This window comes from Lactuca serriola, chromosome 6, assembly GCF_051521515.1.
Source record: "Lactuca serriola cultivar US96UC23 chromosome 6, Lser_US96UC23_V15, whole genome shotgun sequence".
Lineage (NCBI taxonomy): Eukaryota > Viridiplantae > Streptophyta > Magnoliopsida > Asterales > Asteraceae > Lactuca > Lactuca serriola.
The window spans coordinates 150282035-150294654 of NC_136413.1; the positions used below are offsets into that span (position 1 = coordinate 150282035).

Here is a 12620-nt window from a genome sequence, read left to right on the forward strand (position 1 = left end):
ACAGTTGGTGTACCAACAACAATTAATTTTCATTAATTAAGCCAACCAAGTGTCAAAATCGTTAGTCTTAATCAAGAACATTGATCCCAACAAATCAAAACACATTCAAGGTGTTTACATTTCATCAAGATAATATCAAAATGCCTGTTACATGTTCCCAGGACTTCAAAAAACATCCGTAAACAACCACCACTAGATTACCACAAACATCATAGACGATTACCACAAACACAAACGAACACACACAATCCTAATAACATATATTACAATAAAAACCTTAAACATAATAGACGATTACGACGAACACTAGATTATCATACCACTACTATTCACCTCCTTGAGAATCACTTGTTGACTATCAAGTGAATGATGAAAATCATTAGCAGGAGCATCACCACGACAAGACCCACAACCAACAACGCAATAGCTTTAATCTGCTTCTCAACCTTCTCGAACCTTTGCTGCATGTTCAGGACATCAACCCTGGAATGAAGGTAATCGCGACCCATCTCCTCCTTCATGCGCTCCACCTCACCTTTTTGCTTGGCTATTTTATCACCACAGTCGCAAAAAATCGTGTGCAAATCGTTCAAGTATAGCCTGTCTCTTGAGCTAATCGAGTTGTTGGAGTTTATAGTATCTGGTGATGGTGGTGGGGTAGGCTCCATGGAAGACAGTGAAAGGGAACACGAGTATTCTATTTTCGTTTGTCAGGTTGTGTTTGGCCGGAAGTGGTAACAAAGTGTTAAGGTTTTGTCCAAGAGACCATCCATTTATATAGTAGGGGACCACCTAACCCTTAGTGTCCAAGTAAGTGAACTCGGTGGTGAGTCGATGACGTGTAAACCGACTCATCTGAGTTGACTCAGTAGGTTACTTGGATGATGACATGGCAAGCAAACCGGTTGAATTGGGTCAAAATCCCAAATTAGCCGGTTAAATGTTAGTTTATGCTCTTTTAAAGCCAAAAAATAAAATAAGGGACCTTTTAAACCAAAACTTGTAAGTTAGCGGGGATACAGTGACATTTTCCTTATAAAAGTTTATCGAAAGTCATTTTATTTAATCCAAACACTTTTTAAATAATATCTTTTGCAAAAAGCCCTTCCATTAAAAGTCCTTCTACTAAAAGAACTTTTAATGCTCAAAAACAATCTCAAACACCCGTAAATGTGACACAATATTAATAAAACCTTTCAACTTGTCAAGTTAAAGTTAAAATAAAATACATATCCATTTTTAAGCTTAGCTCAACTCATCCCACCTTCAAAATCTACAAATAGCTCACTGAGTTCTAAATTTGGGAATAACAAGCACTTGACAAAAGTAGTTGTAGAAGTCTTGAGGGAGAGAAACACTATTATATAATATTATCTCATACTTTTGAGAATAATATTCTGTTCTTTGTAGCCATCTAACTTAAATTTACTAATTAAATATATTATACAGTTTTGTATTGCAACCAACTTTTTCCTAATAATTAAAGTAGGTTATATAAACTTTTTAAATATAAAACAAGAGAAAAAAAAAACAAAAAAAAAAAAAAAAAGCAAACCGACTTTATTAATTCTGCCAACCATTTATAATATTTAATCAAATATTAACCAAATCTCTAAATTATTCATGATTTTCGTTGAAATTTTTATCAGCTTGCATAGTTTTCTTAATACTCTTGGTACAAACAGAGCAAAAGAATATCTCATCTCCTTCCAAGATTTGATAAGCATCCATCATTCTTATCGGTATCTGATGATGGTTTTGTCCAACGATCTTAGATGGATCATTGTTTGTAAAATGAACAATTGCCCCCACCATTTTATCCTCTGATTGAGATCGACCTTAACCAAGAACATACGTGTATTCCTTTTGTTGAGATATGATATGTTGTCATCAATCGTGATTGATTAGTTGCCTTCAAGGTGTTTGATGAAAGATTTTAGCACCTCAACTAATGTCAGTCGCAGACGTAAAAGTTTACATCAATAGTGGCATAAAAAAATCACCTCGACGAATACTAATAGTTGCATATATTTTTTAGTGCTTGCAACTTAATAGAAAAAAAAAATTACACAATTTTACACTTTGAAGCTAAAATTGAGTAGCGGCCCGGGACCTCAGGAAGACAGGAATCCCTGGGTCCGCCATTGAATAATGTCCTTCACATTTCTTGTATTACACCACAGGAAAAATTGGGTAACAATTTTATCAAAAACGTCTGCTATCCTCGGTTTTGTAGTTGTGAACAACGGGGCATTCCTAAAGGCCCAAACATGTCACCACATCAAGTAAAAAATTGTTTCCAAATATTTCTTCACAAGTCCTTGTAAACGTAAAACAACGAACCATGATAACCAATCAACATACAAATAAAAATTTAAGATCGTCAAACTCCACCCTCTAGCAACATGTATCAAAGGTTCCATTTTCATAACGCGCGCACACACACACATAAACACACAAAAAAAACAAAACAAAACAAATGAGGGACAGATTCTAGAGCCACATCTCAAATAGGGTACAAAAGAAATATCCATACCCCATGAATCTAAGTTCACTCTAGTTAGCAAACTATTCACAGCCAAACGCTATGTAACAATTGACCTTGATAGGAACCAACCGAATCAAACGAGTAGGAATAATGGAAGGAGGAAGTAACTATGGAAGAAGGAAGTAACTGAGAATTTATAAACAAGCGAAACGAAGCCTTTGAAAATTCACACATCCCTAATAGAGACCAAACTCACCTATTTGAAGTAGGAGACAGTTTAACTGTGTTAATCGCATCTCGAAGCCCCTAGCATTGTAAGAAGAAGAAGATGATGATGATAATAAAAATTATAAATATTTTACGATAAATTGCATGATTTGCTTTATACTATGACCACAATTATTTTCTCATACAAAATATATGCTCATTAATGTACAATATATAAACTTGGGCTAGACAAATGGCCAAAGGGCGAAATTAAACACACATAATCATATATTATAGTATTATATATATCTATATTTATATCTATAAGCTATAATATCTATCTCTCTCTCTCTCTCTCTCTATATATATATATATATATATATATATATATATATATATATATATAATCTATCAATCTATAATATACTATAAAACAAACATTTTTTTTTCACAACATGCATTTGAAACTTTCATGACTCTTTACTTTCTTTCTAATAATGATTATAAATTATGTAATAATATTAAATAAGTGTAAAACCTAAGTTATAATCCTAAATTAACTAAAATTTAATATTAAAATAACACATTTTACTTCTATCTATCAAATTATGTCTTTAACTTCTAACATATTAAAGTCATAATTTTTGGATAATTTGTATAAAATACTTAAATTATTAATTTAAATATAACGTTAAAGGGTTAACTTAAATCGAAATTTCAGTTGAACTTAAAACAAAATCCAAAAATTATTTTGTAAATAGTTAAAATTTATAAATTGTAGTGTTAAATGTAAAACCTAAAATATAATCTCAAATTAACTTAAGTATTTATAAAACTACTTTTACATTCATTAAGAGTTTCCAAATAATATATTAAAAATTACGTACAACAACCAATGTTATAAAACTCGGCCAACTCGGGAGAATACTTGGACTCGGACTCTTACTAAGGCGAGTTTAGCCAACTCAACCAAATAACTCGGAAATTGATCAAAATCGGTAAAACTCTGACAAAATCGGTCAACTCGGGTGAGTGCTCGACTAACTCGGTCAAACTCGCTCAAAGGGTCAAAATTGTCTTAAATAGAGAAAACAGAATTTCAAAATTAATTTGTATAATACACTTAATAATGTATTATTTTAAAACACACATGTGATTATTACACTATATATATATATATATATATATATATATATATATATATATATATATAATTTCCCTAAATATATTTCTACATTAATTACCGAATCTAAGTATATGCCGAGTACTCTCGAGTACTCACTACTCGATAGTCGACCGAACGAGTATCTAGTTCTACAACTTTGATAACAACAATAGTTAAAAGTAATATTATATAAAAGAATTATATTTCCCCTTTAAAAAATAGTATTTTATATTTAATGAAATTACAATGATATAAATTAAAATTTTAAGTGAATATATTGTTTAAATTAATTAATCATAACAAGTATAAATAAAATTAAACCATATATTATATTTTATTTTATTCATGAGAAATTTACACAACTTCCGTCATTATTACCTCCGTGACACCACCTCCACATCCAACTAACATCAACACAACCATTACCACCAGCATCAACTTCAGCATCAACATCAACACCAAAACTATCCACTTTTTTTTATGACGACTTAAAAAGCAAATATTTTTTTATGAAGATTAAAGATATATTTTATCCACATTTTATTCTGCAATAAAAAATGACCAAAGATATTTTACATCTTTCAAAACAAACACCATCTAAAAAATCTTCTTAACGCAGTTACATATGCATGTTAGTAAAAATTGAGGGACTAAATTTGTAGTTTGCTCAATTATAAAAAGTATCTCTCCATAAATAAAGCCAATTAAATAACTACACTTCCTTTATTCATCCCCATTCGCTTTCTCTCCCAAAATCCACCGGAATTTGCCCCAAATTTCGATCAATTTCTTATCGAACAACCGAAACCCATTAAATTCAATTCATCTAGAAGTTGGGTTTCTGCTTATGGGATCTGGCTTTTCATCTTTTCTTCTTATGTGCAACAGCACCACCTCTGCTCCGGTGATGCCGTCGGAGCCAGGTCTAGGTGATTTGCCGGAGAGTGTGGTGGGTTCTGTTCTTGTTTACTTAAACCCACAAGAGATCTGTAAACTCGCATCTCTCAACCGTGCTTTTCGTTATGCGTCATCGGCTGAATTTGTGTGGGAATCAAAACTGCCGAAGAACTATGATTTGTTTATATCGAGGGTATTTGATAATAATAATTTCTCTTCGACTCTCTGTAAAAAAGAAATTTACGCGAGGTTATCTGCGCCTAGTTCCATTGATGGCGGCACAAAGGTTCGATACACAAAAATTTCCCATTTCCTCTCCTTAATTATACATCTATCTCCGTGTTCTTGAATGTAATTAGAATACGACATGTCGCTTTCAACGTTTGTTTTGATTTTGGTTTTGAGAAACAACAAAGTTTGATCCACAAGTCTTCTATTAGATAATCTGATTATGGGTTTGTGAATGAAAACAAAAGAAATTATGTTGCTTTGTGCCTTTATTTAGATTTGGGGAAGAACAACAAATTCCTATTTGAAGGTTTTATGTTGATTAGTGATCAGGGTTTGTGAGAAACACAAAGATCGTGAAACAAAAGTAGTTGAATTGTATGTAACAAGTATTACAACTACAAACCACAAACCACAAATTTCAAGAGTTTGATTATGTTCCTCTTCTTTTTCTTGTTTATAATCTTGGTTGTTCAAGAATCTAAAAGGGTATTCGTTTTTCAAAATAGATTTTTGGGTTTTTACATGAAATCAGTTGATATGATTTGGGAATTGGGAATTCTTTTGCAGAAAGTTTGGTTAGATAAGGGTACAGGAAAAGCTTGTGTGTTGATATCTTCAAATGGATTAGCAATTACAGGCATCGATGATCGTCGATACTGGAGTTGGATTTCTACAGAAGAATCAAGGTGAGGTTTCTAATGTCTTTAATCAAAGATATCATCTTTATCCCTCAACTTTCTAAAAAGTCATGGCTTTAGTCCACATGTTTGATTATTAGCACGAGTAGTCCTTAACACCAGAGTTCATCACTTTGTCCTTTACAACAAGTAAAATGACTATTTTGCCCCTATCTTCATCTTATCTTAAAAACATTTTTGTGTAGATTTCGATCGGTGGCTTATCTCCATCAAATATGGTGGTTTGAAGTTGATGGGGAGGTGGAGTTCCCTTTCCCACCGGGCACCTACACCCTCCTCTTCCGCCTGCAACTCGGGCGGTCGGGCAGGCGGTTCGGGCGGCGGGTCTGCAACTCCGATCAAGTCCATGGCTGGGACATAAAACCGGTCAAATTCCAGCTGTCAACTTCAGATGGTCAAAAGGCAACAACTCAATGCTATTTGACTGATCCTGGAAAATGGAATGTTTATCCAGTTGGTGATTTTGTTGTTGAGGATTCAAAAGTGCCAATGAAGATCAAGTTTTCAATGACACAAATTGATTGTACACACACTAAAGGTGGACTGTGTGTGGATTCTGTGCTCATTTGCCCTAAATGAAGATTTTGAAATAGATTTTAATGGGGGAGGTTAGAAGCAACTTTTTTGATTTGCTAAAGTAACCTTTTTGTAAGTAGGATGTATTATTATACATTAATTAGTGAGGTGAGATCAAGAATGTACATTTTTAAATGGTTTTTGGTAATGTATTAACGGGTTTGAGTAAAATCGGTAACATTTGATTTTGTATTTAGTTTAAGAAAACCGGTTAGATGTAAAAATAAGAGCTTACTTTTATTGATTTGTTTGTTCTAGCATTCGAAAGCATTTTGGATTTTAACACTCCAAACTTCCTATGCTTATCGATTGTCTTATAATCTGAAGTCTAAAAAAATTCATTTACAAGTTAATTTCACAATAAAGGTTATAAAGAACTTAATTGTAAGTCTCGAATTTTATTGATTTTTTTATTATCTACAAGAACCAAAAAGGTTAAAAGATAAATACAAGTATTACATATCGATCTTTATCCAACCAGATATTTTGGTGACAGGCTCTTTCAGCCGGGCTTAACTATGCCAATTGTCAAACTATTAAAACCTATTTTAGACGAAATTCATAAGTAAATGTTTCTTAAAAGGAACATTGGTGGGGTCTAATGGGACATCATTTGATGTTGTAGGTTCATATGTATCTTGTCGCATTCATGTGCCAACACTATGAAGTAACAGGAGAATTAATTTCGAAAGACTTTAAAAATCATATGTATAAGACAATTTTTTTTGTTGTTTTGTATTTATTTTATTTTATCTTATTAGAGAACACTTGTGTATGTAATTTGAATTCGAAAATCCAATATTATTCTTTAAAAATACAAGTTTAACATCTAAAACTATGTTAGGTTTCGAGTCGAGTTTTTATCAAGTTTTTCCATCAACCATGTGACACATGGATAAATCTTTTTTTAGTTTCGTTTATATCTAAAGGCATGAACATGAAAACTTGAGAGAAATAGAAGAAAGCATGTCGACTATGAGTTTTCTTAGCAATGGATCAATCAAGGTCAAAACTCAAAAGGGGAGTCCAACTTTAGTAATAATAATAAATACAAGTAATAATGTAATATATATACAAGGGAAATAATTAGGTGTACTCCATATTGCCACATAAGATGTCATATAACTAAATGAGACGAAATGACAGCACCAAAACCGGATATAGGCAAAATGGCTACAATAAATGATTCGAATGGTCAAAATGAAAAAGTAGCAAAATATAGTGATTTATATGTAATTAGAAAATATATCTTGATAGTATAATTACTTGTTAATTGCTATATTAGTGATATCCTTTATTTATTAATTATTCTTCATAAATTAGACAAACCCCTAGCACTCTAGCATCCTAGGTCTAGTTTCCTTTTTCTACAAATTGTCTTTTCTTCTTGCATAATATCATTTCGTATTTGACAACCATTTTAGCAAATTTGAGAAAATTCAAAAACAATATCATTCCTATTTTGTATTTTTCACTAAAATCCGATCGTACTTTTTTGTTCTCCTTAACATATTGAACCAATCGTTGAAATTCAATATGTTAGTTCAATGAAGATGACCATAAAACCCCTCACATAAAACATCCATTCAAATCCTCAAAAGCCAAAATCTCTTTCAAGATTCAAATGAACCTAGTAAAGTAGTTAATCATCAAATGTCAAAGACAAGTTTTCCACGTACCTTCTGGCTTCTACTATAAAACAACAAAGGCCAAACTAAAGTTTCTAGAACAATTGGCTTCAATCTTACAATAATTCAATTACAAAAATAACACAAAATATAAATTGATGTTTTTAAATTTACTATTCCCCTTCATTGGGTCTTCGATATGGCATAAACCTATGGTCTTTTGCAGCATTTTTCCTTCTCTTTTTCTCAATAAATGATGCAAGTTTGCCCGATGCCTTGTGAATAAAATGCCATGTCAGCATTATAATTTCAAAAAAACAAACTTCCTTCGACATATTATAGAAATATAAATACAAAAAATATAACATTGTACTTGGGACTTCTTTTGTGTAGAATCGTTCATTCTTGTATATTATGTTGTCTTTTGTATTTTTGGACCACTCGAAAAGAGATACATTTTCATATTTTAATATTTAATATATAAAATTATATAAATAAATACGTACCTTGAGCTCCTTGAACTTCTCAACAAGTTCTTGTTTACGGATTTCAGCTGCAAGAAAAACACAAACATAAAAAAAATCAAGAAAACTTTTTAAGCCCTTTTTTTGTTATAAGGTAAGCTAAAAGAACGACTTAATGAAGAAAGTCAGGAGAGAGAGAGAGAGAGAGAGAGAATACATTTCTTCAAATAATAAGGCTGTTTCCCTTGTTTTGCAGCTTCTCTTTCCTTCTTCTTATGCTTAACAAGAATCTCTTTATCCGTATGTTTTGTGGATGCTGATTTCAATTGTTTGTCCTAAAATTTACAAAAAAAATTTAAAAAAAAAATTATATCTTAAAAATAAATTGATCAGATTTAACTAGTGAAAAACCACTTACAATCCATGCTAAACGTTCCTTCAACCCACTAATAACTTCTAGATCCTTCGTTTTCTTCATTTGCTTTTTTAATTGCTATCAAGATCATAAACAATAATCATAAAAAAGTTGTAAATTAAATAATAGTATCAAGTATTAGAGTATACATGGTTATGAATTTCTTAAAGCTACCTCTTTTTCTTTAGGGAGCTCACTCTCGTATAGAAAGTTATATCTTTTCTTGAATCTGCAAGATTTAGAAATAACACAAGTGATTATATTATTTTTATTACTGTTGACCAAAGAAGTTTAAAAAAGATATAATCTTGGAGGTTATTAAACATGAAAAGGGCATGAATATCATGTAACAATCTAAACCATGATACAATTTATTGAACAAAACATAATGCACTTAATGGTAACAGTTTATCTGCTAAGCTATATACGGGTGTTTCTTTTTCACTTAATACAGAAAAAAAAACGACTTAATAAAAGAAAGTCAAGGAAATGAGGGTAGAAAGGAGAAATTACCCATCTACATCAAGTGTTCCACATAATGATTCAAAACGAGGGTCACGAACAATCTGATTATAGAAGATAGGGAAAATAAGAAAAGTTAAACCTCATCATTATCATAAATTTTTGAATTCTTTGATAAGGGTAGAGAGGATAATAATCAAGATGTTTGCTAACCTTTTTAGGAGCCTGAATGACTTCTCTAAATCTACCAACTGGTTTTTTGCTACTGATCTCCATTGGCCTTAAAAGATAGAAATAGAACATACTTAATCATTTACAACTCTGTGAAGTAACAACATGAATGAAAATAGTAAGTTGCATAGATCATATACCTATTTTTGTTCTCTCGTTTACCCTTTCTCTCTAATTTAGGCTTCTGATTGATTACATGTGACCCATCTGAACGTGCCTTCTGCAACTCTTCAAATGTAACATTTGCAAGCACCTCATGTATCTCTGTCTCCCCATCCTAATTGCAGATTCATTTTTCATTACATGTTTACTTGAGTATAATTTATACAACCACCATTTACAAGAGATTGATTCAACATGGACACTATAATATATATGTGGTAAGCAATCATAACAGTAATGCTACTATATACATAGCTATGTAGTGATTAGCACTCCTGATGATACATTCTTACTTAATTTTGAGCCCAATACCTTCCTCTTTGTGGTGTTTATCATAAGGTTCAAGTAAATTATCAAAAATCTCCAGAAATAAGAGTTCTATGTCAAATTTTCCATGGAAAATCAATAACGTGTATGTCCCTCTTCTTGCGGGAAAGAACGCGATAAACATAAATCCGAGTGAGCATTAGAAATTCAACATATAAATGCGTATATTGAAACTCACATCTTCGGAAGCAGATTCTTCTTCTTCTTCTTCTTCATCGCTGTCTTTGAATTTGATCTTGCTCGAAGTAGGCATATCATCGTGGCGATTCTTCATGTTAATCTCTGAAAGTGCGAAAAATTCATTAGTTTCAACCAATTTAACTCGTAAAATCTCAAATTTTAACCGACAGCATTAAATGGCCAAAATTACAGCTGCTAAATTTTTTAGGTCGAATCGAAAAATAAAAATTCGATGAATTAAACACGGAACAGGAAACTAGATTAAACGAAAGAAAAAAGCCCGAACAGAAGTTAAACCCTAACCTGAGAAGCTAATCCTTCGTGTTCTTACAGGGAACGCCGCTACTTCGCTTCACCAAGAGCTTATGACTGTGTGCTGAATGTAATCAATGGCGGAAGGCGGAGAGCGGAAGGCGGATTCAGAACAGAAACGAGGCTTTGTGAAAAGATACGGTAAATCCAGTAAGCGCCCAATTAAGGTTCGAAATGTTTCATATTGAGCCCAATAAGTTTTAAGAGGCCAATAGACTATGCAATAACTTCCAAAATATTTCCAAATTCCAAATATAAAAATTTAGCCTGAAAAGGCCCAAAATCAAAACTAGACCAAGCAAAAAGAATGAATGATGTTCTCATAATCTAGAGTCGAGAGGATGGAGGGCGAAGCTAGACTTGCACAAAAAGTTTGCACAAAAAGTTTGGTTATTAGGTCTAGGTATGGCCCCGACTTGGCGACTTGTAAAAAAAGCTCTAACAGCCTTACGGCTAAGGAAAATCTATTCGGTTATGATCGGTTCTAGTTTAGGAATTTAAAATTCAACAAGTTAAGGGCATGACTATTCATGCTGCTTAAAAAGGTCTAGTAATATGTGTGGTTATTAAATAACTTTTTAACATCGATTTAAATTGCTCGATAATGTGCATGTTAAGCAAACAATCAAAGAGAAACAACAAAATGATACAAAGAAATTATTGTGGTTTTGTTGATATGGCCTATGTTTATGGAAATGAACCAGAAAGCGATACATTGGAAAACCAGTTACGAATATTTATAATCTTGAAAACCCTAACAAGTATTGGATCGGACATATATACAAGAAAATCTTGAATAACTAAACAAGTTATTCCTTAGAAATTGTCGTTCAAGTTTCTTCACTTTGTTCTAGGTTGGGTTATCTATTTGGATTATCAAATTTCAAGTCACACTCAAAAAGTATAATTGTTCACCCGATTAAAAGGTCCATTATAACATTTTTTTAAAAAAGTTGAAAAGTATGTAAATTGTTGGTTACAAAAGGTCCTGATTTTCTTAACAATGTTCAATTATGGCCTTAATCGGTTATGGGAGGTTCGATAATAAAATCTTGGATTTTGGGCTCGAGACCTGCTACAATCATTTACAAGCATTGGAAGCATACATTTGTTGGATTGGATATAACTGAACTAGGATTTAGCATTGTAAGTTGGAAATTTTAAAGAATGGGGTTTTTTATTTGGTTTGAAAAGAAACCATTTTAATTTGATGATTAGTTTTAGTAGAAAAAAATGTCATTTTAATCCATCACTTCTTCATATTGTTGTTGAGACAAAGATTTTGAGGTCTTTCTAAAAGATTTTGACCATTTAAATGATCCCCAGGATGGTCAAGAAATATGAAACGTATAAAATGTCGTTTTGACTCCATACACGATCTCAAATAGCCGAAAAAAACACATCATATCATGGTAAAACATTTTATTTATTAGGTTTTTTCTAATCAACCATAAAAATATTGTTAAATTCGAAGACTGGAATCAAATTTCGCAAAATACAATAAAATTTGTGTATGTACAGATTTTTTAAATCAGTGTCGTTTCCAATCTATTTTGGTGACCATTTACATAGAATTAGACATTTTAGCCTCAATACCAATTTCGATACAATTCGGTTTCACCCAAGAGGCCAAAAGCGGTTTGCTTAATTTAAATAAGTAAATAAATAAATAAACTTATTATATCGATTTTAAATTCAATATATTTGCACTTCTAATCAAGCTTAAGCACCTATAGGTCAAGATTGGTGGGTAGCATATTAAAGCGATGCCTACAACCTTGTTGTTGATCATAGGCCAAATATAAATACTCTTAATTGTTTTGTTTTTGTCTTACCTTAGTTACCTTAGTTAGTGTAATAATATTTTTATATAATAAATATATCTTTATGATGTGATGATTTATATGAGTGGGAATAAGTATAACAACATCTTAATTTAATGTATATCAACCTTCTAATTATATATATATATATATATATATATATAGGCCTAGGTTATTCTATTCAAAGTAATTATTGTGTTATTGTATGCATAACTGTGGACTAATCAATTTTACTTATTTTAAGAAAGTGATTAATATATATTATTGAATTAAATGTAATTGAAAAATATCATCTAAGTTAATTACAAGAGTATTTTAATCAATTAATATAGATTTAATAAAAGAAAATTGCAT

General features: G+C 31.5%; 2 protein-coding genes across 2 annotated transcripts; one reads left to right on the plus strand and one right to left on the minus strand.

Moving 5' to 3' along the window:
- The first annotated feature begins 4567 nt into the window (after positions 1-4567).
- On the plus strand, positions 4568-6433 carry LOC145057084 (F-box protein PP2-A13-like). Its single transcript, XM_079004850.1, has 3 exons — positions 4568-5043; positions 5556-5674; positions 5872-6433. Exons 1-3 carry the CDS (start codon positions 4708-4710, stop codon positions 6263-6265), a joined length of 849 nt encoding a protein of 282 aa, XP_078860976.1. The 5' UTR covers positions 4568-4707; the 3' UTR covers positions 6266-6433.
- A 1420-nt stretch (positions 6434-7853) lies between these two features.
- Positions 7854-10593, minus strand: LOC145057085 (rRNA biogenesis RRP36-like protein). Its single transcript, XM_079004851.1, has 10 exons — positions 10435-10593; positions 10130-10233; positions 9603-9739; positions 9445-9511; positions 9283-9335; positions 8944-8998; positions 8773-8847; positions 8572-8689; positions 8397-8443; positions 7854-8165 (listed from the first exon to the last, which is right to left on the minus strand). The coding sequence occupies exons 2-10, from the start codon at positions 10223-10225 to the stop codon at positions 8064-8066; spliced, it is 750 nt and encodes a 249-aa protein (XP_078860977.1). The 5' UTR covers positions 10226-10233; positions 10435-10593; the 3' UTR covers positions 7854-8063.
- Between the last annotated feature and the right edge of the window lie 2027 nt (positions 10594-12620).